General features: G+C 36.8%; 1 protein-coding gene and 1 pseudogene across 1 annotated transcript; both read right to left on the reverse strand.

Moving 5' to 3' along the window:
• Positions 1–469: 469 nt before the first annotated feature.
• Positions 470–2,782, reverse strand: LOC145772115 (uncharacterized; annotated as a pseudogene).
• Positions 470–25,809, reverse strand: LOC145771771 (inter-alpha-trypsin inhibitor heavy chain H3-like). Its single transcript, XM_082583503.1, has 26 exons — positions 25,739–25,809; positions 25,513–25,575; positions 24,519–24,600; positions 24,086–24,233; positions 22,298–22,430; positions 21,520–21,697; positions 20,558–20,816; positions 19,429–19,565; positions 18,212–18,341; positions 17,185–17,296; positions 16,260–16,440; positions 15,417–15,551; positions 14,328–14,503; positions 13,656–13,793; positions 13,108–13,258; positions 12,205–12,394; positions 11,688–11,814; positions 11,243–11,417; positions 10,255–10,497; positions 8,176–8,268; positions 7,520–7,647; positions 6,343–6,664; positions 5,712–5,861; positions 5,071–5,235; positions 4,097–4,272; positions 470–4,022 (listed from the first exon to the last, which is right to left on the reverse strand). Exons 1-26 carry the CDS (start codon positions 25,807–25,809, stop codon positions 3,857–3,859), a joined length of 4,029 nt encoding a protein of 1,342 aa, XP_082439629.1. The 3' UTR covers positions 470–3,856.
• Between the last annotated feature and the right edge of the window lie 1,915 nt (positions 25,810–27,724).

Raw genomic sequence — 27,724 nt, forward strand, 5'->3', positions numbered from 1 at the left:
CTGAAAGTGAAACAGACTGCCAAGGTTTTTTAAACAAAATTAATTAGATTTGTTTAACCTTGCCTGCCATACTTATACATTTCTCTGCACTGCCAAAAGTTAAAACATGCGGTGCGCTGAAATGCAGTAAACTCAAAGTTTTCATTTTTGTTCCTAATCGATCCTAATGTCGTATCTTGCATAGATGTCGAACTGCCTTGAATTAAACTGTGAATTGAAAATTGCAATGTCCCAATGTGCAAGGTAGGCTACCTTACAGCAGCATTTGAAAGAAAACAGGCTATGCTATTGCTAAAGCTACCTGATATGTCAATCTGTAAAATAAAGTTTTCATTAAAATGAACTTTAAAGAATACGTTCAATATTGTCAGCTCTTGGGCGCCCTTATTTGGTTATCAATTATGTTTCATCTGCCCGTGTGATAAACTGCTAAGGGTGATTTGATAAAAATAAAATTACACTGCAAGCAAGCAGGCAGGTTAAATTCTAATAACCAGATTGTGAAACCGGCAATGCAATAAAAAAAAACGTTTCTAGGAGGCTGCAATAAGTGAGGTTTTTGCGACAAAGACTTTTTCAACAAAGTTACTTTCATCAAAGTGAGTGATGTAGAGAAAGTTGTGCATTTGTCTGCTTAAACATAAAGCACATGCAAAACATTTTACTTTGATAGTGGCTGTTTCAAAACAATTTCATACAATGCGCACTTAAGCAACGCATTTCAAGGACAGCTCTCCATTCAGCGCCACTTAGTGAATAGAATATATCACATGCATGAGCACTACAACTAGTGGGAACTTTATCAATCTCGGTGACCGGGCCGCGAAATTTTTTTTCCACGAGATTTCTGTCTCATTGATTCTAGTCACTCTAAAAGTAAGATTTTCCGAAAGTGTTTTGAGAGATTGGTTGATTCAGATTGCGAAATAACTATTTGCCAATGAAATTCTGCAATCATAATAAAATATAAGCTTTCCCTCACCCTACTTTTTTTAAAAAGCTCTTGTGCACCGCAAAAATTAATTTAAAGAAAAAAAAAGTTTGACTTCGACGGGCGTCGAACCTCGTTCTCACGAACACTAAGCAGAGGATGATACCACTGAACCAACTGTGCCAACGAGAGAATGTTGCATTCACACGGTTTTAATACAAACTTTTACCAAAATATGTAAATGAGACAGAAATCTCGTGGGAAAAAAATTCGCGACCGGCCCTGCGTTAATGGCTCCAAGACTTTCATGCAAGTGTTACGCTAAAACTCAGGATAAAGCTTTCATAGAAACTTCATCAGTCCGAAGTTAAGGATTCCGACAATCAATCAATAATATTTATCGCATGCAGTTAAAGTTTATCTAATAGACTACTACACTTTGATTAATAAGAGGGCAGCTATACTATAGCCTACATCCAACGGCACTTAGTGATTTACGGGCAATATGCTACTTCAGCTTTGGACTTTCACGCTATCTGTTGCCTGCGCTTAATGGTTCAATGTTTCTACGATTTCAAGGAAGTGAGACGATAGCAGTAAGCTTGAGAAGAATTTTCTCTGTCTACGAAAAAGATTTGCAAAATTTAGAATAATTACGTTTACATCACAGTTACAAACTAAACGTTTAACTAATTCAACCAAATTCTTTTTTGAAATCACTGGTCAACACAAATTTTTTGGCAGACGAACTTAGAGTGTTTTTGGGGGTTTTGAAGGACGCTGATTCCGAATATGGCCTTAGTTTTTCCGAATTGGCTCTAGTTTTGGAGATATCGCATAGGGTCATTTTGACCAAAATCCCATATTTGAGCCTTATGCGCAAGATCAAAAAAAAAACAGTTTAACCATATTAGATATTTTAGAAATTCAATTTAATGGTCAATTGTGAACTATAAAGACATTTTTAGGTTTAAATACAGCAACATCACGAAATTTTTAGGGATGTTCGATTTGTCATACTTGAAAACTTGATGTTACCGATGTCATATACACAAAATACACAATCATGTACCGTGCAGTAGTGTAAGTAGGCTACATAAAACACTAAAGAATGTTGCATTATTATTATTATTATTATTATTTATTTGCAATCAGACTCAAAGTCCATAGAATTCAAATTTTTAACAGTCATCACACAAAATTAAATCAGTCAATCAACCTTGTATTATAAAATTTAGATAAAAGGAACTACATTATCTTTTTCATTGTAAATTGAAAATAATGGTATGAAATACAATAAGATTAAAACTATTAACTAATTTGCCCCGAAAAAATGTCTCTTGTAAGATTTTCGCTTGTAAGAAACTTTTGGGCAGTTTCTCAACAAGTTCCAGCAATAGTCTGCCATCATGTGCTCATTCCATCTGCCCTGATATCTTTCATCTATTGTCTTGATGTCTTGGTGGAACCTTTCCCCCTGCTCCTCACTGTAATCACCAAGATTGTCAGGAAATCTGTCAAAGTGGCTGAATAGGAAGTGAACTTTAATGCTCATGTTAGCTCCAAGTTTTCCAAATGCAAATAACATCTTCCGAACTACTGTAATTCTCTGTAATTAGGTGCTTTGTGATTCCCCAAGAAGTTTTCTACTACATCCTTGAAGGAGTTCCATGCAGTGAGTTTATTGCTGTTCATGTGACTAGTGAAATCCGAATCTTTCATCAACGTTCGAATCTGAGGTCCATCAAAGACACCAGCTTTAAGCTTTTCATCGGAGAGTCCTGGAAATTAACTGCAAATGTACTTGAAGCAATTCCCCTTTTTGTTTAATGCTTTGACGAACTGCTTCATTAACCCTAATTTAATGTGCAGAGGAGGAAATACAATAATACAATTCTATGTCTGGGAACTAAAGGTTCATTGATTAATGATTACATTGGCTGTCACAACTTGAAAACTGGTGCGTTCTGGCCAGTTTTTCTTGCGCCAGTGCTGGGTGTTCGCCCTGCTGTCCGACAAACACAGGACGCAAGGATACTTGGTATATCCACTTTATTGACCAATTAGAAAATTGACCATTTTTCTGTCAACACAGATGAGCCACTTATGGGTATTGTAGTCAAGCTTTTCAAGGACAGTTTGATGGCATCATACTCCTCTTTCATCTTGGTAGAATGTCCAATTGGTGCAGAAGCAAAATTTAGGACTTTACAGTAATTTTTAAATTAGCTTTCGTTACTAATTATTATGTTATATCAAACAAAATTGATAAGATTTACGTACTTCTTGGTGAGATGTTTAGGGGGTAAATACAGGTAAATACACTAATTTGGGGTAATCTAGGGGTATAGGTATCTTCTAAACTAGAGTCAATCTGGCAAAATCAATGTCATATTTGTAATCAGCGTCCTTGAAAACCCCAGAAAACACTCTTAGATGTCCTGCCAAAAAATTTTTTTCTCATTTTGTTGACCAGTATTATCTTTAAACCGCAAAGATGAACGATATCATTAATCTGAGAAAGCAAATCTACAGGTGAAGAATGAGACAGATAAAATCGGACTGAAGGAAGATGCGATGGGTAGAACAAGATGGAGAACAGGAGTCAAGACAATCGCTGCAAAGACAAAATCGGCCCCTTCTAGTGGCGCTAAACCGAGTTTGGATGATGATGTTGATGACGAGTCTAAAAAGCGTTATAAATTTTTTGCTTAATATTCTTCGTTCATCAAAACATGCAAGTTTCGACCAGCGGACGATTTTGTTGACAACGTTTCAAACTAAAGATCACATCCTCAGCTCTAGATTTTCAGGCAGAAACTACGTCTTGAAACATTAAACAGACGTCATCGTTTCATGTGGCTCAAGCATGCCAGCCTACTGTCCTCTTTGGATAAAAATGGGAGTACGTGTGAGTTAAAAATCTCAAATCCAATAGTAGCTTGGAGTCTTCAGCACACCCTCCACTAGGTAGTGCTCGTGAGAACCTTGAATGATGTCATGTGCGTTGCCATGGGAACTCCAACAAGTGACTTTTTCACGTGACAACGGTTGCGTTCTTTCGATTGTTGTCACTGGACCGGAACGGTTGCTATGACAAAAAACGACACAATTTATCCATCTTCGCCTGAAAACAAGGCAACAGGACATTCTCGTCAAACTTACTTTATCGTCATAATGGTTTGGTTCAACTTGTTGTCATGAGCAACACTGACGTCACTGTCGAGAAATTGTCCGATAATTCCACTCAGTGGCGACATCAAGTGATTTTTATAGCTGTCCACAAAGAAGTCCACGTGACAGGCTTGGTGGTGGTTGTGGATGTTTCGGGTGACCAAAATCTGAAAATGCAATCAAGTGATCACTGAATGGCAGCTCACAGAGGACACAAAAAAGTGCCTTGCCGTGCGTTTGCACTCTGAAACATTTCAAACATGAAACGTTTATTGTGAAGAGTGCATTGAAGATGTGAAGAGTGCAATTGTCATTGAAACTAAAACCAATTATTTCAAAGCTTGACTGAAATACAAGGCCAATAACACTGATGTAACTTATTTCGACTTTTAGTTACATTGCAAAAACTGAACTTATAAGACAGATAGAGGTTTATTGGTTGCTGCGATTAATTGTAGGCGGCTTCAATTACATCCAAACACAATATGTACAGTATGTACAGTATAACTGTAGAACAGATCACAATTTCACAAAACCTTGTTGCACAATATTGGCATCACTGTAACGGGAGGCTGTAAAGTGACTATTCAAAGTCTTTAAGTCAAGCAGTCGCCATCAAACTCAACAATGATAATTGGAAAATTGAATAAAATAAATAAAAATCAGTAAATAATAATGAACATGTCGGAGATGATGAGAAATTAAAAACATACGTAGCCTTTACATTACAAGTTTGTTTTGTGATTTAACATTTGCTTAAAAAGTATCAATGATTTTTCTTCTAAATTGATTGATTGGCGTTTATTTTTGTTGCGAGTATAAATAGCCTACACACGTTCAAAGCAAAGTCAAATAATACAAACGATCACATAGAATGTGTGGATACTGCAACGGGTGGCTGCGAAGTGACCAGGAAGGTCTTCGAGCTAAACATTCTTTAAAAATATAACACTTTATCCACTCACGTTGAACGACCAATCCTCGCCTGACAACGCAATCTTTGCAGTCTTGGTTTTGACGTCATGCATACGTAACATTACTCCATGCCTGGTGATAGCCATGGGGGACAACACGGGAAGGGTGATATTCCTGAGCCCTTCAGAGATCAAGGTGACATCATGCGGATGAATCTACAAATGTCACAGGTTAATCTTGATGGTTGAATGAAGAAGTAAGCTTACCTCACCACACGAAAATATAACAGTAAATCATTTTAATTCCAAGACTTAGTATGATGATTGATTCTGGCTGCGTAGAGTGGTGAGAATGTCTGCACGACGTTCGAAAGGACGTGGGTTCGACACCGCTCCAGAGCACGCGGCTGTGTCTCGACAAAGACACTTAATGGCAAGCCAAACTAAGGGGAGCAGCTGACTCGAAGACTATATGTCACTTCGCTGCTTCCTGTCGTCTGTTGTATCGCATCTCTGATCGCAGTGTAGTGTACAGTATGTTATCGTGATGGGCGCAAATAAAAACACGATTATCATTATTATTGATGAAAAGACAAAAAATCTTCTTGGCAAGAACGAAACTCACATTTAACAACTTCAGGAACAAAAGTATACGTTACTAACTTTAGAAAATAATAGCGTGACATACTGACCAGTATCCTGAGGTTTTGCTTTGGCAGAACTAGTCCCAGTGAAGAAACATACGTTTTGTGAGTCTTGCGGCTGTGTTCATCTGCTTCAGTTCTGATGAGTTGGCCATTCACAGTCACTCCAGCAGATGGGTCATAAAAGAGATTGTACACCTGAAGAAACCAACAATATCTGAAACAAATCAGCATTTCCGAGAGATGAAAAGAAAATGAGATGAGAAAAAAAACTCTTCGTTGTTTCAAAACTTTAAGCGCAGCGTATGATACAAACATCAGTTTAGCTTTGAAATTCTAGATAGCAATTCCATGATGTAGGAAGAAAAACTAGCAAATAGCCAGATAGCCTACAAGAAAAGAACACCAGTGAATGCAGAAAAAAACTTTAGACTTTAAAGTTTAGAGGACAGAGGAATACGCAATAGTGAATACAAAAAAGGTACAGTGGTGGATGTACTGTAGTAAAAAGTTTCGAGGACCCACGAAGAAGCAATTGCGAATACAGGAAAAAAAACAATAATAGAGTTACTGTACGTCACTAGATCTAAAAAAAGTATAAATCTCAAAGAAAGATTGAATGGACCGTCGAGATCAAAGAGATGTAGTATTAAAGATAAAAGTGAAAAGACAAAACCACCTCTCCTTGTTGTCCATCCCAGTTGAAGCAGAGATTGATGTCCTGTTGAAGTGGAATAATGAAGTGAGGATCACCGTATCCTCCACCTCTTCTTCCGCTGTATCGACTCCTCGGGCGATCTCTTCGTTTTTTATACAAATCTCTTAAAAGTTGCTCTTCCCTTTGGATCTGGAGTAGCCTCTCTCTCTCTTCTTCTTTTCTTCGCAATTTTTCATCTTTAATTTTCTGCAACTTTTCATTCTCTTCGCTCCTCAATTCTTCCTCAATGTCTTCGAGATCTTTGAGAACCACCATTGATGTAAGTGGCGTTACAAAGTTATATCTACAATAACAATTTTGTTGTGTTTTCGAGACTACAAATAAATAAACGCACTATAGTTAATTATGATTTCACCAAACGTTACGCGATAAACTGTAAATGCAAAATACACATTATCACGTTTTCAGGGTCACTGTGATCACGACGGTTTCTATCACAAAGAAACGTAATAATGTGTATTTTGCAATGTTGCTTTCAAGATAACAGTATACATAAAAGAACAGATTGACAGATACTCGATCTTTCTTTCAATGAATAGATATACTGCATTTCAATGTTTTTTGTGGTAATCTTACGGTAATAAATTTATACCGTCTTTACAATTTTATTGGTAAACGATTTTTGAAATGTGATCGTTCAGTAAATTATAGACTTTCATATGTTGGGACTGTAGTAGACCAAGTTAGCCTATTGAGGAATGAGGAAAGATATGATGCCTAAAAAAAATCTAAGATAGAAGATCATACATGGGATAGTTAGATTTAGAACGCAATACGGAGCCCTCTGCATCACGTATATGAAATATTAAAATGAAAATGCATGAAACATTAATATTAAATGATAAACAATTACGTACACAAAATAGCCAAACGTGCTGAAAACAAATCTATGCACAACTTGGGTAGCGAAGTAATTTTTTTAAACTATAAAGTAGTATAAACAGACATAACTCAGCAACAAAACTACATTTAACAGTATAAAACAAACAAAAAGCTAACGTTTTCGGCTAGTCATACAGCCCTTTTCAAGCATATAAGTCTATGTGGCAAATAAATTGTGCTTTTCAATCGTCAGAGAAAGAATTTCCATGATTGGTTGAACAATCAAGCTACACTTACAACGTGACATCAATCTTACTTTAGCGACATGTTGAGAGCTCTATCTCTCGCCAACTTCGATTCAGATCCTCTTCTCTTTTGTAGCGTTTCTTTCAAAAGTTGCTTGACTTGTAAAAAGGCCCAGAGCTTTTCTGTGAAATTTTCTATCTAAAAGATGAGAAAAATGTTCTTGGTTTATTTATAGCCAAACTTGCCAATTAAACCAATTTTAGAAAAGCTCAATAAAAAATCGCCTTCTTTGAGCTAGCAACTGTAACTATTATTTACAGTATAACGACGTTATAAGCCAGCAGTGCGTCGTCAACTGAGCAAATGCTACCACTACCACGTGATGACTGGGTCGCATTCACTTTCTGGTGCGGATCTTCACCAGATTGGTTCAGATCTGTGCCAGGTTAAGTAGAAGTCTGGACCAGATTTCCACTGTTACATCTTCTATCTACGTTGACTCATCTTGTTACCTCCCATGCTATATGTGATCTGGCCACACTGTTTTATTCAACTCTTTGTCGTGAACTCGCCACTATGCAATTGTGTTCTGAGTCTGTTGAGGCCATTTGAGATATTAATTATTTGCATCTCTGTAAAGAAAGTACAATGTAATCCCACCAAACACAACTTCATTGAAATTCAATCACAATTCGTATCGTTTTAGCAAAAGTAAAGTGACGTCACCTGATGCTCTGACGTCATGATACGTGACGTTGCTTTCTTTGGGTCAATTGGGATGTCAATGTCTAGAGCCTCGCCAAGGTAGGAGCCGGAAAGCTGGAATAAGAAACGTGATCTTGAAGATCAAAAACAGATTCAAGGTCACTTTTTCTGTATTTAAAAAAATTACGTTTTTGATCAATGATGTTGCAATTTTGCAAACAACCGAATTTTACTATAAGCAATCCGATTGGTATTGTTAATTGTGGCGTTTAGTTACTAGATCGCTGACTTAAGATTTGTAATAAGTTAGTTACTGTTGCTGTTAAATTTATCAATCTTTGCGGTAGTTTACGTAGAATCGCAAGGTGACACCCAAGGCCGACGGTAATTAAAATGTTGAAAAAGTCACAAAATTTGCGGTTAGTTTTATGCTTTTTATTAAAAAAAAGCAACTTTGAACTGCGTTATTTTCCACTTACGTTTTGTCTGGTTCATAAGGGAAACTTCTGTTCGTGTTTCTAAGTAGTTTCAACTTTGACTGGTTTATATCAATGTATCAATGCTATTTACCCATCTGGCAACCTTGATACTGTTGTCAGCTATCACAAACTTTACAGGTTTGCGATCAGATAAACCGCTTTAAACAAAAATAAAAAAGCTATACAAAAAGAGGTAGCAGTTGCTTTTAGAGTTAAAATATTTGTTTATACTTTTGGTCTGATTGATTTGGTGCAACAAGCCACTTTATAACAAGCCAAATAGTTAAAATATCAAAAATTGAGTTAAAAAAAGCAAACGTTTTTTTAGACTTTACAAAACAGAATTATTAACAAAGTTTAATTATTTTTTATCATACTTCAACATTGACTTTTTTATTACGATCAGCACAAAAAACGTTTTGGATTTTGAAATTGTAACACTGACTATATCAGATTGAAACTTTCTACAGACTTTTGTTGGACATAATTGGCTTAATGTTGGTGGTTGCCGCCAGGGCTGTAGACTCAGAGTCGTGGAGTAGGAGGGATTCTGGCGTGTCGGGAGTCGGAGTCGTTAAAAAGAGGCAATTTCGATTCGATACAAAACGATGAACAATCAAATTTTTGTTTGCAATACCTTTTATCTAAATATTGTTTCATGTTCTCTCTATTGCGTTTCAAAACTTTATCAGAAATCAGAAGTGTTGGTTTTTTTAGTTTTTGTGAAAGTCGTCGTTTTGATTTTATTCATAACTAAAGTGTAAATTTTTAAAAAATTCAAAAAATTTGGCAAATCTAAAACACACTGGCAACACTGAAGCTGGAATTGTCCAGTTACAAACCGAGGAGTCGGAATCGCATATTTTTCACCCGACTTCACAGCCCTGGTTGCCACTAATTACTTTGTACAGTACGAGTTCTAAAAAAATGTCTCTATCTAGTAAGTAAATTTAATTTTAAAGTTTTTTCTTGGAAGATAAATGGCTTTCTTAGAGCATAAATAGCTTTCTTAGAGGATAAATGGCTTTCTTGGAGGATAAATAGCTTTCTTGAAGGATAAATGGCTTTCTAGGAGGATAAATGGCTTTTTAGTAAGATAAATGGCTTTCTGAGAGGATAAATAGCTTTCTTAGAGGATAAATGGCTTTCATGGAGGATAAATGGCTTTCTAGGAGGATAAATGGCTTGGAGGAGGAATGGCTTTCTTGGAGAATAAATGGCTTTCTGAGAGGATAAATGGCTTTCTTGGAGGATGAATGGCTTTCTGAGAGGATAAATGGCTTTCTAGGAGGATAAATAGCTTTCTAGGGAGATAAATGGCTCGGAGGAGGAATAGCTTTCTGAGAGGATAAATCGCTTTCTAGGAAGATAAATGGATTTCTTGGAGGATAAATGGCTTTCTAGGAAGAAAAATGGCTTTCTAGGAAGAAAATTGGTTTTCTAGGTGGATAAATAACTTCCTTGGAGGATAAATGGCTTTCTTGGAGGATAAATAGCTTTCTAGGAAGAAAAATGGCTTTATAGGAAGAACATTGGCTTTCTAGGAGGATAAATAACTTTCTCGGAGGATAAATGGCTTTCTAGGAGGACAAAAGTTGATTCCCACAATCAATCAACTCACGTGGGCATTAACAAATTCCTTATCTTTACTGGGCTCGTTGAAGTCGATCAGTTGAGGTTCATCCAAATCAACATCCAACAGATCCTTCTCCTCTTCTTTTAGTTTTCCCGCCCAAACTATTTCTGACTTGGCGCTAATAACCTTGAACTCGCTCTGGGTGACGTCAGTGACACGGTTGAGTGGGTATGTGATTGAAATGTTTCGAAGAGATGGGGCAGTGATTTCTTCGAAGAAATTTTCAATCTGTGAAAAGAAAATTTCATAAAAATTCAATAATAAAATGAGCTGCCTAACAAACTTATAAAAAAAGCTAAGTTTCCACAGACGTATAAATCAAACTGGCTGACTGTGAATTCTGTGATTACATAAAGATCAAGGCCTTTATATTTCATTGTTAATCACCATTGTGAGCATGGAGGATTGATCAAGCGCTCATGATTAAATCTATTTTATCCGCGTGCTGTATTGTTTTGGTGTATTGGTCTTTATCAGTACGTACGGTACTCGAATTTGTAAAATGCAGGTGGATAGACACAGTAGTAGAGAATTAGAGAAAACAAATTCTCTTGGGAACAAATTTTTCTCCGAGAAACTTCATTTTACGCTCTCGTTTTTACTGCTCAAACTAAATCAGTCTTCGTTGGGGGAAGAGTTAATATTGGAGTTGCCAGTTCAGTTAAATTGTTGTCTATCCACCTACAGTTTACAAATTCGAGAACGGTGCACAGGGGACAACTCAAGCCAGAAGGGTGATACTTGTGAAGAAACTGGCCTTTGTGTCACAACACACGTATATGTTGTCGACAGAGATATTTTCTTTGCTTACAATGAGTTGATCAAATTCAATTCGATATGGAAGGTACGTTACTTTGATATAAATTTGTCACAGCAATGGTTTGTTGAACGAACAATCAAGAACAATCGATTCCTGCCATTGTGACATCGTACGTCAATGAGGTTTTCTTTCGTAACAATCAAGCATAGCAACCTGAGCTGAGGCTGTGAATCCATCGAATATCAATCTGTACGTCCCATCATTGGCGGCCGCAAGCGACTTGAGGAGCTCTCGACCGGCCTTCTCCCCGAACGCGATCGTGTGGATCTCAATGTCGTGGTCATTCCAATTGCTGACTTGATTCAAAATCGATGCCGGGCTTTCACCTCTGTGAAAGTGATGTACTGGTAAATCGTTTATAGTAGCTAGTAAACACCATTTTGTTTAAAATCACTTAAGCTTAAATTTCTTGCAGGTTTTTGGTGAAGTGATTTCTGTTTGTAATTTCTTTATTTATTGAGTTCGTGGTGACAACTTCTTGAGTGCCTAAAAACATCATGTATGTAACACTGTTATGCCGAGTGGTGTTACTAGTTTTGCATGTTCGTCGTAATTTCTGTAACAATGTGAGCCATCGTGTCTTCATATGATTACTCACTGTCCATCAGTAAGGAACACAATCATGTTTGTGTATTCCTTTTCGTCGTATCTCTCCTCTTCATCTTCTTCTTCATCTTTTGAATCAAAACTTCCAGATATTTCTGAATCATCCTCCGAAGAGCCATCTGTTTCGAAAGTTCAAGAATTGAACGCTTTGAGTAAAATTAAAAACAATTCCGCATAGTACGACCACTATAAATTAAGTCAAATTGGTTCAATTAAGGAAATGAGTCTATTAAAGAAGATTGTCTCAGTAGATACGTGCAAACTTTTTCATCGTTGCAGTCCCAATAAATAGACCTTGATTTGTGGTGGTTTTATCGTTTTTCTTCGTTTTGACAAATTCCTAAACAGAGTCGGACAAAAGCGCTTAAACCGTAAATCACCTTCTCTTCTTGCCATTTTTAAATTGTTTTTTTTTTTATCACCAATTTACTCTCTAACGATTCTCTTAATTAATCGCTAAAGATCCAACTTGTTAGACATTCATTACAGTTCGACTAGGATCTTCTCACCTAACTCCCTAAAGAAGCGAGAAAACTCTTCAAAAACAACCCGAAAGGCAGAAATAATTCTGGTTCCTCCACTAGAGGTCACTGCGGCGACTCTTTCCAGCCCACTCTTGACATTGGGCGCCGTGGCCCTCTCCAGTTTGAGTCCTTCAGTGGATGGTCTATCGTTGAAGAATAGTACGCCAAAGAAATCCTGAAAATAACAGCATTATATATATTTCAAGAACTACTATAATAATCCTGTTTTTACCTTGGTCCAATTGCAACAGCACAAGTGTAACACAACGTGTAACAAGAAGCAGCAAAGGAACATTCGGTCGTCGAGTTATTCGGTTATTTCTGCATTTCATTAAGTGTCTTGCAGATACACAGATACGTGCTTCGGAGCGGTGTCGAACCGGCGTCCTTTCGCTCGTCAGGCAGACGCACTGACCACTCGGCCACATATATATTAACTTGACATCTAATTTAAACTATAACTATAACTTTTTTCTATTACTATTCTATTAGGCTACTATATTACTTTGACGTTTATCTCAAAACTACAGCCGCGTAACGGATTGTGACGTAATCTTAATAATAATATTTATTTTACAGCAGAATTTAGAGTAAAACTGACATCAAAGTTTTCAATACATCTCCAGTGATATCTTTTTTGCTATATCGCTTCCAGATAGCAAGTAAATATTTTGAATGAGTCTTTTGTGTTAAAAGAACTGTAAAAAACGTTTGACCAGGATTCGAACCGATGGCCCATGTTTTAAACCCGAAGTTCACCAACTAAGCCAATTGTTCTCGAATAAGTGGAGTGTCCAGAAACACGAACACATCTCGTCAAGTCAATATCATGTCAGAAATATGTTAATTGTTAAAAAAGATTGATTTTCTAACAGCAAATGCTCATACTGTTTCCTCTAAACTCTTTAATATCGTAGTCATGGCATCTTTCACTTGGTTCATCTTTGTTGTCTTCATAGATCCCGACTTATCAATGACGAAGATGACTCTCTTAGGAGCAGGAGCAAGATGAACAGGAGTGTAGAAGTGAGCGAAGTAACTGGAAACACATGAGAGCAATTAGAATCATGTGTTGGCCTTTTCAATTTCTGTTCACTCTCTCATAACGTGAAACTGTCAAGAGTAAAGTTTCAAAAAAGCTTCATCAGTCTGAGAATAAAATTTATTAAAATCAATCGACCAGAACGACTACAAAGCATATACCAAACCAGCAGTTGTTAAGAACGAGGAAGTGATAGAACTAAAACATCATGATGCAATCGTGCATCTTTGTTCACTCCGACATTAGCCCCGTTTACAAGAATTAGGAGTTTTGTTTTTCACCAAGACCTCAGCCTGTTACACCAACCCTGGTTCGGATACATTATCACACAAGCTGACTGGACATCTTACACTGTAATATTGCATAATAACAATGTGCGTCACAATATACTTACTTATTCGCCACTGTCACGTCACCATACACCTTTGTCCTCACTACGTCATAGAGTACTGAGAATGTGTTCGACGGGTTAAAAGCGGTTTGTTGTGCAGGGAGGGGATTGTACTTGATGTGAGCTGATCTTTTTCTGTGTCTAAATGTGTAGTATGTATGAGCATGTGTTGAGTTTTTACAATGTTTACATCCTTTCCAAAAGTAGCTGGTGGGGATACATTTAGCCACAGAAAGTGAAAAAAGGGTAAAAAAGTGAGTGATAGTAAAAGTTTGAGAAACCCCGATTTAAAGCGAGGAAACCTAATATTGGCGAAACGCTGAACCCGTTAGTGAAGAAAGGTTGATTGCCCTTCTGCCGTCAAGTAGGTTGCTTTGACAAAACTGTAAAATTGTAAGTCAAAAGATGGTGGATATAGAAGCTTCTATAGTCATGTAAGCTATACAGTATAGCCGTATAGAGGCATATCCACATACATTATTTTTGGGACTTAGGAACAGCACGGTATTTTGAAATACGTTGCTTTATTCACTTAGAGCTCCGTTGTAAAGTAAGTCGCTTGCTGCCCCAGACCAGGAAGCCAAACAAGCGTTATTGGAACTAGGACTACAGTATTTAACTGGACTAAAACATTGAAAGTACTGAAACGCTAATGTAATTATTATGTTTGTATACCCGAAAACCACGCTGGTACCCGCCGGGTGGCGCGCTTCTGTCGTTGAAACTCCTTCAAAGTGAGAAATGGTGATGTAATCTATCTCTTCCTCCTCTTCTATATGAACAGAAACCTTCAGCTTCTTCACCAGCTGGTTTGGATTCAGGTTCACTGCGTACTTGTAGCTTCCTCTTGACTAAGAAGATAGAAAAATCAAAATAATACGTTTTTGTACCATGCTGAATTAAATGCAAGTATGTGCTCTTTCCAGTGCTTTATAACTGGAAGACAGTCCGCCCGATAGCTCAGCTGCTTAGCGCGTGACTTCGTGGACCAAGAAGCTGCAAGATTAAGCGGCGCTGTTCGACTCTCGGGGTGTGCGCTTGAGCTTTCGGACTGCTCTGCATTCAGCGGCACCTAATGAATGGCATAATTCCCGGCAGCAACACTTCAATAATCGGAAAACTTCACTCTGTCAATCTCGGTAGCCGGCCCTGCGTCAATAGCCCCTACAAGTACGCGAAACTACCAGGAATAACCTATCAAAGCTTTGTCAGTCCGAGGATAAAGATTCAAAACCAAATCAAGCAACTTTATGAAAACGAAAGCCCTTTTGTTAGTAAAGCAGCACGAGTACGAAAAATGTGAGATTGAAGAGCCCAAGCGGGCTACTTTATGAATGTTGCCTTAGCCAAACGTCATTCAATGGAGTAACGAATTATAAGAACAGATGCATCAGAGAAACTAATAACTTTCTAAGAGCGTCATTACATATAACATAAATATAGACTTTATAATTTGCTATGTCCAATGTTCTTTATGCAAAGCTAATCTGAAAAGGTATTTTGGAGCGGAAACATTGTGAATAATTTAGGAGAGAAATAAAACAAAGTAACTTTATTGGGTTCAACATGATGTATTATATACACAAATATAACATAATTAAAATTAAAAATAAACTCTAACGTTTTCGACACGTACGTGTGAGTGGAAAGTGAGTGGAAAGAATTGGAGTGGAGAGAATTTAGAAGAGAGTGAAGAAAAAAGAAATGACAAATTCTTAAGGTCTAAGCTAGGGTGGTAACAATAACAACGCTATATCAACAAACCCTTCCAAGCAGTTGATGATAGGTGAACTTGAAGGTGACATTCTTTCCAGGTCCAACAAACAAACGGGTTTTGAAAAGTCGTGTTGATCCTCCACGGGCAGTCACATGAGCTGTCGTTTTCCCGCGCTTTTTAGCCTGAAATTAAACAGTTCTTTACAGTGAGCGTTTATAATTTGCGATTTTCTCTCTGGAGTTTAACCAACTAGTTTAACACTAAAATGGACAAAATTAAGTTATGAAAATGCAGTACGAACAGCTCATGGTCGATAACAATGGCGCATTGTATCCAACCCTCAATACGAGGAAGGAACATGATGATGATGATGAACTAAAGTTTGTGATGAAACGTTCATTCTCCTTGACCACCTGCTTGTGACATGCAGCGTTTTGTCCATTGGGATTTTCAACCGTCGTAAATATCATCAGTCAAGAAAGAAGGAAAATTTGCTATAGAAGAAACAACAACTTATGTGATAAATATCCCAAATCATGATTCAAAAATAGTTGGCAAACTTATTTGTCGAAAGTCGACAAGAAGTAAACGAGAGTAGATGATCGAGCGGGGAGCCTTCTACACGATGCCCAAAGGACGCCGGTTCGACACCTATCAAGAGCATGTAGCTGTGTTTATATGGTAAGACACTAAATGACATGCTTCCAGGCAGCCACAGTGATTGATTCATTTGATCTAAGTATTTACCCAGACAAAAAAATCAATCATTTTTACATTGATTCATCGTCTGCAGACGTGGAATCAATGTAAAAATGAAAAATTTTGCTGTCTGGTACAGTTGAGGTAAGGCTGGATACGACAAAAATGCACTAAAAGAAACAAACCATTACTTTTTCATAAATCTTCTTGGATTTCTCTTTTTTATTGACTTTGCCAACGATTATGTCGTCATCCAACGTCATTGTCAAGTTTGTGATGAAAGCGTCAATTGGAAGCAAAACGTCAAATTTTGCTTGAAGACCTACGTCAGCGTAGTTGCTCATCACTGACGTCACAATGGTTTCGGCAAATCTGAGATAAAATCAAGAAATTTTGTTAAAAATAAACAAAATCAATCACATGCTTCCAGATTCAAGTTTTTTTTTTTACTTAAAGGAGTTGACAACAACGATTCAAACCCTTAAATAACCGCATTTCTTAAAACTTTTGTAGCTGAGAATAATTTACCTTTTAAAATAAAACTAAATCTATTACGAAGATACGACACTAATAACTCTTGATTTAATTTAGTAACATCTTCTTCTTCAATTGCCTGAGCCAGGCATCGACGGCCTCGGATGAATAATTAGACCAAGTATTTCTATGATATATTGTATGAATGATTAATTGTTCCTGCCTTGTCGTTAAATTGTTTTGCCAGTTAATTTGTACCTTTGTTTGCCAGGTACCGGCTTTCCAAAAATTTTACCAGTTATAGAGAGATGCTCCGGTTTTTGCTTTCTTATTACATAATAACTAGTAGACAATAATAACTCTTGATTTAATTTAATTGACTGTGTATTTTATTGATGGCGAAAAGCAAAGACTGTAAGGATTTGAGGTCATCATACAAGCCCACCCAATGTGCTGTTGGGTATGTATTCAAGAAGTCCTTCATTTAGCAACATCTAGCAGAGACGATAGTTTTCAAACAAGTATAACCTAAATTTAATCTGTGCAATACAGTGCCAGGGCCTGCGTCGGTGGTTCGAAACCTCCACAAGTTTGTGTAGATACATAACGTGACCATAATGACGTCATAAACGATGACGTTACCTTGAATTGATTGTTCCATCGATTGTAAGGGAATCAATGCGAGGATTCGATGGCTTCCCGACTACAATATTGCAACTTGTTTGTTGTGACGATCCCGGTAAGGATCCTTGCACTGAAACCAATAAGTATCAGAAAATAATGTAGTTATAAAAATTTTACAGAAAATATTTTATTGCGTCTATTTAGTTTGAAGCAAGACGATTTAGTGGTAAAAATGGCATCACTGAACAGTTGTAATATTTTTCCATCTCCAACCAGTCTGAGTTCTTCTGTGTTGAAGGATTTGTATTTTGTGATGAGTTATCATTGCAAATTAACACATTATTTGTCAAATTCTGAAAAAGTATTTCTACAATAGTGGAAAACAAAAAATAAATGTACGCTGGTACCTGTTTTCTACTGAAGGACAATAAACTTACTTTATTATCAGTAAATCAGTGAATTTAATGGGTCTAATAAGCCTTATAATTGTCCCAATGCACTGGTTGCAGCAGTTCAAGGGGTAGGGGGTGTTGCCTGTTATAGACACTTCTAAGAAAAATGCACTATATTCAAATAATACGCTGTGGCATCTTCAAGTTTTTAAGTTACTTGGAAAGACATTGTGGCTTCTTTGGGTTTTCAATATTGGAATGCTGGCATCTTCAAATTTTTGAATCCTTTGGAAAGGTCCCGGACCCCTAAAATCATCCCTGGCTCGGGTTCAAAATTACTCCCTGGGCCCCCCTGTCAACCCTCTGTGCGCACTTGTACTGTTTAGTAGACTAGTATAGCACACTTGGTTGCCCAGTGCATTGCATCACATAGTGTCGCTCAGAATAATTAACAACAAGTAATTTTTTTGTTATTTTTATCAAGGTTTTCATGTTTTGGATAAACTATTTCCAAAATAAACACAATTCAGCAGTTCGATTTAATATACTGATAACTATGATAATAAAACGTAATAAACAATTATTATCAAAACTAAACTAATAGTTTAATTTTTTTTACTAGTTACCAGAAAATTCAAGTCTGCTTCTTGTACCATTCTTAATCCCACGCTTGGCAAACGCTGATATTGGAAACGGAACTGTTTCTTTGGCGTTGATTTGAAGTGGCACATACTTGGCGTTGGTCAAATGTTCGCTGTCATGTGCAATCACAGTCAAGGTATCCTGTCGTGAAAACGTATGTGCTAGAAACAGAACTACTACCGGTACAAGATAAAACAAATTTTTGTTTTGTAGAATACTTTTGTCTTGTTTGTACTTTAACACCAAATATTTTCGTTTCAACAAAGTCTATAAAATCATTCTGAGAGCGTCAAAATTGGCTACGCAATAAACTCAAAGTAGTTTTATTTCAAGATACTCAACGATTCACTAATTATAGTACAGATTGGTCTCGTCTGACTTAAAGACATTTCGAAACAAATGTTGTTTCAACGCAAAAATTATTCATTTGATTTCAGATTGATTAAGGTGGTAAAGAACTTTAGTCTACTGTGATCAAACCAGTTTCACTTCTAACGTCCATTCACCTCCCCCTCCCCCCACCCAAAACGCAACAGAATCAGCAAACGCTTGTAGTTTTAAAATCAACAAAATATAGTCTTGTTTTTGCTCAAAACCAAATAATAATAAAGTTTTTAAAAGTGCGATGTTTTCTTCCTTCCCAGGTCACATTTTTTCAGAATTAACGAATTAGCTTACTAGATCCCCACCTTCAACGGTACTGGTAGACCGGTTCGACACCGCTCAAAAGTAGGTGTAACCCTAAGTAGTGGATACGACAAACTTTTTAATCAGGTGACTGGTTGACTCGAAAACTGTCATGGTGACTTCGCAGTTTCCTGTTGTAGTTCACTTGAAGCATTTGCTTGCTTGAACGATACAGTGTAGGTTTACTGTTTCCATTGTTATTTATGATCGTTATGCGTGCTATGCTGCTGTGTCATTTAATGTTTAGCAGTTATAATATAGCACAAGAAAATAAACCAATCAATCAAAAAGCAAATGTTGCTATCAAGAAAAAAAAATCGATTTTTAAATAATGTAAATAATATTATAATAATATTGAATAATTATTATAATATTATAATTTAAATAATATTATAAATAAGATTTTTAAAAATCGATTTTTAACTATTTATGATTGAACTGACTTCGGTGAAAATAAATTCCTTTGTATTAGCCTAGAATGACGTTTCGTTATCTATATGCACAATATGGCGTCTTGCAAGTACAATAACTGCAGAATTACGTTTGGTCCATGATTGCGTACGATGACGTCAAACGTCGTTTCCACTTTCGGCTGAATGATGACATCACGAGGCTGGCACGTGAGCATTACGTGGGAAGCTTCTATTGGTTCAGGAATGGTACGAGTAAACCGGTAACCTGCAGGTTGCAACAAAATATCATCAATGGCTTGAAAAAGGAGCGAGTCAGACAAAAGCTTTGAGCTACAAATCACTTTCTCCCAGCGGCGGGACCAGGAGGGAGGGATGGGGGAAGGACTAGGACGATAAAATAAATTGCAAATAAACCGGTAAGATTATACACTTCCTTCTCATGCAAAGTAAGTAGGTACTCGTAGAAACCAGAGAGAGAACGCATCATCTCACCCGTTTATTAGCATTTCTATCACAAAGAAACATTTGATCACTAAATGTAGATAATAATAGGCTTCTTACTTTTGTAAGAAGAAGATTGTTTCTACAATCTACCGAATTGGTTTGTAAAAAAAATGATGATGATCGAATATTGTTGATATGCAGAAGATGATGTGAATATGCGCTTCAAAAGCATGATAAGAACTGGATGAAGATTGCAATGAAGTAGAGGAAAATTAAGATTGAATTGGATAAAAGTCATGTATTGGATTAAAAGCTGTTGTTGTTTGGTTATTAAGTTTGAAAGGATTGAATTGGATAAATGCTATTATAACAGACATAAGTGATATTGGTTTGCAGAAGACGTAAATTGTTGGTGTTATTGCTAAGTAGTTCATTATTTTCCATTGAAAGTGTCCTGGCCTGCATACAAACTGTGTATTTAAAAATAATACGTACGCTAAGCAATCCGGTCGTCAGACCTCTTAGCATGCGAAAACTCAGCAAGTGCTTGAACTAAGCAAATCCATTTCAGCTACTGTCATCAGCAAATAAGATTTTTTCACGTGGCATCGGACTTGCTTGGTCAACGCTTTCTACATTGAATTTGCTGACTTGTGACATGCCAAGTTTTTGGCTTGCTCAGTTTCATCATTTGCCAATTTAAGCCACTTGCTGAAACGTTGCTAGCTCAGTTGTCACTTGCTCAACTGCCATTTGCTCAGTTCACAACTGCTGACTTGTAGGAGATTCAAGCAATCCTCCCCTACATCTCACCTTGATAATCTTTCCCTTCGATTATGACGTAAACAGGTCGGGACGTCTTCAAGCCATTGTTGAGGTAAACCTTCACTTTGGAATTCAACCCATCCACGTCATCAGTAACGCGTACCGGATCGATTACATCATAACCGGATTGGTTGACAAAGCGCACAGTATCGACCATGTCCTTGCCACCGGACTTCAACGCTTCCATTCCGAACCCGTCCAGGATGACAGCCAAGGACTTGTGCTTTATAGGGTTCCCCTCGATGGCCTGAAAAGTTTTAATAGTTTGTTTACAGAAAGGTTTAAAACGAACATGCATGTGCTATGTTTGAAAGGACGTGGGTTCGACACCGCTCCAGAGCACGCGGCGGTGTCACGGAAAAAACACTTAATACCAAGCAAAATTAAGGGGAGCAGTTAACTCGATGACAAGTATACATCCATTCGCTGCTTCCTGTCGTCTGTTGTATCGCATCTGTGATCGCAGTGTGCTGTATGTTATCGCAATGGGCGCAAATAAAAGCATGATTATTAGTATTACATGGGCTATTCTAATTCAAATATTTGTCATGTTATTGCTTCGTTGAGAAGTGAAAGTTTAGATTAAGTGAACGAGAACAGAAAACAGACTTTGTGTCCATTCCAATTCATAGTCAAATGCTCTCCATAAGAGCCAACGACTCATAAATTTCAATTAAATATTTTTTAAGTCATTAAGATCCTAATCGAATGAAAATGGAAGACGCCATACTCGATTTTCACAATTGTTTGGATTCATGCGTGGCGCATATCTTCCGAACAAGGATAAAATACGAATATGACATTTTCCTTTTTTGGTCAATCGTAATCTTATTGACACTGCGTCCCCATTAAATACTTCTAACAAAGTCGTTTCTAAGTATAGTTGTCTTTCAATAAAGCAGAAAAGTCTACCCCTTCTGTCAGAAACAATCTTTTGTGTTAATTCTTACACGATAAGCGGAGTCACTTTGATCGATGTGTTTCGTCATAAGCGACATTGTGAAGCCCATAGAGCAAAGCGCAACTACTTCAAGCGAGCACACATCTTCAGCGTCGGGACTTGTCATGATCTTCCAAGCTCCGATGTTGTCAGATCTTGGCGAGTAGAAGTCGTGTCTCATGTAGTTGCTGTAAAATTACACTTTTATTAAAAAGAAAGCAAGACTTTCACTTACGCTATCAGTGAAGCTTTGTTGAAGAAAATTAACTCATTCAGTACGGGACTGCTGCTTGGTGCAAATGTTCCTTAATTTAAGTTGCACCAAACTGTCCAGTTGTATACATCTTCCAAATTCCAATGAGTAAAAAATATGTGATACAATTCTATCAAATATAATTATTGCTTTCTAAAGAAAGAGAAAGAGGTCTTTAGAAAGTAATAACTAAATTTGATGCAATTTGCTCTGCTTGGCTTTTTTGCTCGGCATTGAGCACTTTGTGCATACGTAGGATCAATAGTATTTATTGTTTAATACAATTGTATGTATTATATAGCCTTAATGATATTATTGTATATAATATTAAGCATGTTTCTATTGTATTTCTGCTATTTTAAAGTATATCATATTTAATAATGTAATATTGTACGTAGCCATGATTGTATGTTATATTATACAATGTAGGCTACTATATATGTACGTAATCCAGAAATATACTGTTACATCATGCTTTTAATATAGAACAATACAGATATTTCACAGTATTATTAAACTTCAAAATGTGCAGTACCGAAGCAACGGGAAACTTGTCACTTTTCCTGCTGGTGAAGTCACATCGAAGCTGTCACAGCCTCCTCTCACTGTGACGTGAATCGCTTGTGTCACACTTCTGTCGATGTAGAATGTAATTCCCCCGTGCGAGCCTAAAATGAGAAACAAATCGAAACAGTGGATTTCAAAGTGAATAAAATGAGGGCTGACTATGCAGAATCCGTGATTCCAGAAATATACAATGTAGATACTTTAGTTTCTGCTTTACGTAAAGATTAATTTTTGTTCCAAACAACTTCAGTGTTGAAATTGAGTCGCATTTAAAATTACCTTTTAGAAACTTTGGCAGAGTAAAGAGTAGGGCAATTTTTTACCACTAAAGTTACTTTTTTTAGTTGTACCAAATAACAAAAGAAATGTAGAACCAAAAGTTCATGGTTGTGGGGTCAATATTTAAGAAGTTATAAAGTTACCAAAAGTCACTTTTTGTGTTTTTAGGTTACTTTTCATTTGTTACCTTACTTTATTTTTGCATACTTTTTTGCCTAATTCTCCTATTTATTTATCTTTCATTGCTACTGGAGTGATTAATTTACATTCTATGTAATGCCAAGACTTTTAATATATCTTTTACTATGGTAAGCTATGGATTTTAGATTTGCACGAGCCCATGCTTGTTCGCATCGCGTGTAGCCTATTCCCAAAAACTCGTAAACGTGAAGTAATTTTTTTCGATGAAACAAATTGTGTTAACTATATTTAACCACTTGTTTTCCCTGCAACAGCTAAAGTGTTTGATAGACAGAAACTTGCTACTAGATAATGTAAAACATTTCATATGTGTAATTTGAATGTTATGCTTTGAGTACACATTGAAACTAATTTAGATATTTTTTTATGTTGAATTACTACCAATTTTTTCGCTTTCTTGTTTTCGTTGAATAAAGTTACTTTTTGGTTACTTTTTTCCAAATTAAAATAACTTTTTTGAGTTTTTAAGTTACAAAAAAGTTTAAGCTTCTAAAATCTCGGTTCCATTCTTTTTATTCATTGTGACAATGGATAACTCTTTTAGATTGTGCGCAATATGTCGGACGGCGGACTCCAAAATAACCACGCAGACATGATTAGCCTTATTAACGCTTCATAAGGAAACTTTTTTTTTTGAATCACGGTCTGTTTTGGTATTTAGTGCCTTTGAAAAGGAAGCCAGCCCAGGATGGTATATTATAAAAGAGGAAAACCACAAAAGGGTTCTGGTATACCGGAGAAATCAATTATGGAAACCTGTTTAATTTCTCACATCATACCCCAAAGGAGATTTCTATCGTTTTGAACAATTTCTCTTTAAGACTGTGTCGATACGACGCATTATTTATTGCCATAAACATGCAGAAAGAATATTAAGAAATAACTTTACAATTTTTTCTTATAAAACGAAAAACATATCACAGAGGTTATGAAAGGGCGTTGTGACGTCGTTTTATATTTCTTGTACCGAGATAAAGAAAATAAAGCGTAATGCTGTGTCTGTGTTTATTACAAAAAGAGAAAAATGTGGTGATTGCCAAACTTTAATAAATAACACGTAAACAAAATCAGCCAGGTTCAAAATTTGTATCATTCATTAATAAACCTCTCGCCAGTGTAAACGCGGCTTCCTCAGTATTCTGAAAAGCACAAGCAAATAAAAACGTAAAAACTAATTAGCTCGTGAAATCAACTAAGAATACTATGAAAATTATGTGAAATAAAAACTTACAACTTAAATAAAAGGTCAAATAACGTCCGAAAAAACTTTACTCGCCTCCGAAAAACGCTCTTCTTACGATATGGAGAGAAATTGGCTCTTGATCCAACTTTACCAACTTCTTCCATTTACCCTCCGAAGACTGTCGGTTGTCACTTAAAGTATAAATAATTCTTCTCACTTTCTTTGCAACGCCAAAAAAGTCCTGAAAACAGCAAATATGTCAAAAATAGATCAGTGGCTTAAGGTTGGCGCACACGAAAGCAAGTTAGTCCACAAAATAACTTGTTTAATCAGTAGATTAGTTTAATCGGTGAATTATCTACTATTGGTGCATTCAACCCTAGTAGTTGAGTGCAACCAAGATGATACCAGTTACAAAATTTACATCACCAGGGTTTCAGTTTTTCTTTTGTTTTTGTAGACCTAGACAACTTGCAAAATCATAGTCATAAGACTAATTGATTCACAGAACTAAGGATAAGTTTACCCTCTTCTTTCTTGATTTTGCAACATCTTCTGTGACGTCGCGCTTCCCTCGCTGTAGCGCTCTTATGACGTCACTCGAATCACTAAATAATACCAAAATTTAATTATAATTTATTACAAAGCAAAAATATCAGACATTTTACAACGAAAAACAATCGATATTACACTTAAAGCTTTTGTTGTGACCCGACCTGGGATCGAACCAAGGCTTACGAGGGAAAATGGCATCAACCCCAGAGCAGGAGTGGAAGTGGCAGAGAAACAAAACAAGCCACGCCAATTCCAAGCAAAATGTATTATGTTTTTTTGCTGATATTTACGTTGAAAGTATGACACTTTTAATCGTTCCTTTTAGAACATTGATGTAACGTCTTCAACCGCTTAATCAATGTAAAAAAGGCTGATTTGATGGCTAGGACACTTGTGGCGAGAGAGCTTTTCCAGTCAACAAATCAACATTTTCTACATGATTCAACGTCTGTGAGATATTGAATCAATGTAAAAACAATAGACTTGCTAACTGAGCTAGCAGGCTGCATTTTGCTTCTCCAGCACAAGCGTAAAATTAAAGTACCTGAACGGTAATTATTTTAATTAATGTTATGAGTCATAATAACAACTTTATGCTTTATTCATTGTTGCGTTACAATCCTTAATGTCTTCAAGCGACGTTTAATTCATAGCAATTCCGTGGCTATTGTCCTCAAAATGACCACGGCCACAGCATTGTTGGATCAACGTCCAGAGTTTGTTGAGAGTCAACTGCTCCTGGTTGATTCGAAACAGCGGTTGCTTAAGCAAGCCGCAAAAAGAATGTTAATGTGACATTGCCAACAGCAAATCAACCATTTTTTACAATGATTCAATTCAACAGAAAAAATGATTTGCTGCTGGAAAAGCTCTCTCACCACAGGTGTGGGGCAAACTCGTCTTTTTTACATTGATTTAACGTTTGCAGACGAACCTCAACGCAACAAATACGTCAAAAGTATTACCTTTTCAAGTCATCAATTTTGGATACTTTCTTGAGGTTCATCAGTACATCACCTTCAGTAAAGCTGCAATGAAGTAACAAAGCCAGATAACCTATACAAAGAGTTACCCGCATCTTTTACTGAAAAGTGAGTTGTATATATGCCACCAAAAAGCTGAAAAAATAAAACTATTGTTGAAAATTCACATCGTGTTGTCGTGCAAAGAAAACTAAAATGATCCAAAAACCTTCCAGAACCCCATACTAAAGAAACAAATATTTTAGATTTTTGAGTAAGAAACTGGCCGTGATGTGTCATTTAGAAATTGCGACAACTATGCGTAAACTATCTTGTTTGTATTCCACAAAAATCGACAAGAAACATGTACATTTTTTACGTTTTTACACATTCTCTCACCGCTCCCTCAATCCTATTTCATTCACCTAATGATTGGGACAATATTGAGCACATTGGGCTATCCAAGTCGGCAGCAATTCGCAGCCATGGTTTCAGCAACGGAATTTAAGAGTAGAACATTTTTACGTGCTCATCAAAAACTAAGAAAATAATGCAATACTATGACGTAAGCACATTGCTAACCTAACGAGTTAACTAAATGAACTTATTTCAGTGTTAATAGAGGTATGAGGTAACATGTGCCTTGTATAAGCTATATATCGCCTATGGAAAACTGGGGACGCCTCATTTGTACTCGATTTAGTTCAATGTTATTCATCAATACATTGATTTCGATCTGACAGAATATTTTAGGTTCACGCCTATATTAAAATAGAATAGAAAACTTTTAATCTGGGACTATGTTTACATGGCCATTCCTTATGACATGACGTTTACAGGTTTCGAACCCAGGTCTACGGATAAAGAGGCAAGTGATCAACAGTGCCAGCTAGCAAATTTGATCGTTTTTACACTGTTAATTTTTTACATTTTTAAGTTAATGTAAAAAGGATTGAGTTTGGCAGCTAGAACACTCTTGGCTTCGTTTCTTTAACTTCATATCACCCTTCGAAAACAAACAACACTGTTTGCAAGATGACTCCAATACTAATTGTCCGTAAGTGGCAATATTAAAGCCATTTCTTAAGTCCTTTACAAATGTATTCAGTAAGGCATGGGCTCTATCCAAGGGGGGGGGGGGGGGGTGAAGGAGTGATCACCCCCTCCCCCTCTCATTGGAGTGGTTGGAATGACTAAGACAAGTTGAAAGTTGTTGTTGAAATGACTATGACGATTTTAGCCCACTGTCCAAAAATCACCCCCACCCCCAAATTCTAAAAGTGGATAGAGCCCCTGCGGTAAAGCATTGAATTCTGCTCATAAATACACTCCCCATCGCTTCTAAGAGACGGATCACTAGGTTAGCGCAAAATTTCGGGAGGAACAAATGAGTATTAAGTACCCGCAAGAAGGATCTGAGGGGGCATCCCGGTGAAATTTTCGAAAAAAATACCTTAAAATTGCACATTCTAGGGGTAATTTTAGCCTAAATCAATAGAAAACTATATCAAATAATGCTGCAACAGAGGGTGAAAAGTTTACTTAAAGGCCTACTAAATGAAAATTTCGAACGAGAATTAAGCATTAAAATGCGTAAACTGAACATTCAAGAATACATTTCAAGAAAAATTACCGAAAAAAATTTGTTTTCAATGGCGCTGGCAATGCCCAAAGTTCAATGTTTCATTTATTTTCAAAATAACCAAAAGTGCAAACACTGCTCGAGAATACGTCACAAAAGACAGCAATAACAAAAGCCACGTTACCAAGTCTGATGTTTTGAGCAAACTGTCTGATGTTTTGATGTTGAAATCTGATGTTTTGATGTACATACATACATGGCCTACACTCAAATCGCCCGCAGTAACAGTTATTGCGAGATCAGCTGATTGCTAGTCTCTAGTGACGCAGACTGTACAGTCGCACGCTTCGTTGCTCAAGCCCAATCTCCTTTTGAAAGCTCTGACAAAACCACGCGCGCAATGGTGGTCAGACCGCAATGGGGCAAAATTTTATTGAAAATCGTTTTATGGTAGCATGACAGAAAGAACGTGGAAAATCGCCAAGTCAGGTTTTTCCTTTAGTATCCTTTTAAACAAATAAAAACTAACAACCACACGCCAGCCACACGGCATTTAACATGATGTGATACCATGAAAATAAACTTGACGTTTCCGACCATACTCATGTTAGCCCTTTTCAAGTAACCAACTGA

Source organism: Aplidium turbinatum, chromosome 6 (genome assembly GCF_918807975.1).
Source record: "Aplidium turbinatum chromosome 6, kaAplTurb1.1, whole genome shotgun sequence".
NCBI lineage: Eukaryota > Metazoa > Chordata > Ascidiacea > Aplousobranchia > Polyclinidae > Aplidium > Aplidium turbinatum.

Excerpts from the sequence above, each read along its gene's own strand:
- LOC145771771 (XM_082583503.1), bottom strand. The coding sequence starts at position 25,809 with ATGACACATCACGGCCAGTTTCTTACTCAAAAATCTAAAATATTTGTT. Across the intron at positions 17,297-18,211 it reads CAAGCGTGGGATTAAGAATG|TGCAAGGATCCTTACCGGGA; the intron begins GTACAAGAAGCA and ends TATTGGTTTCAG. Across the intron at positions 15,552-16,259 it reads CCAAGAAGATTTATGAAAAA|GCTAAAAAGCGCGGGAAAAC; the intron begins GTAATGGTTTGT and ends GTTTAATTTCAG.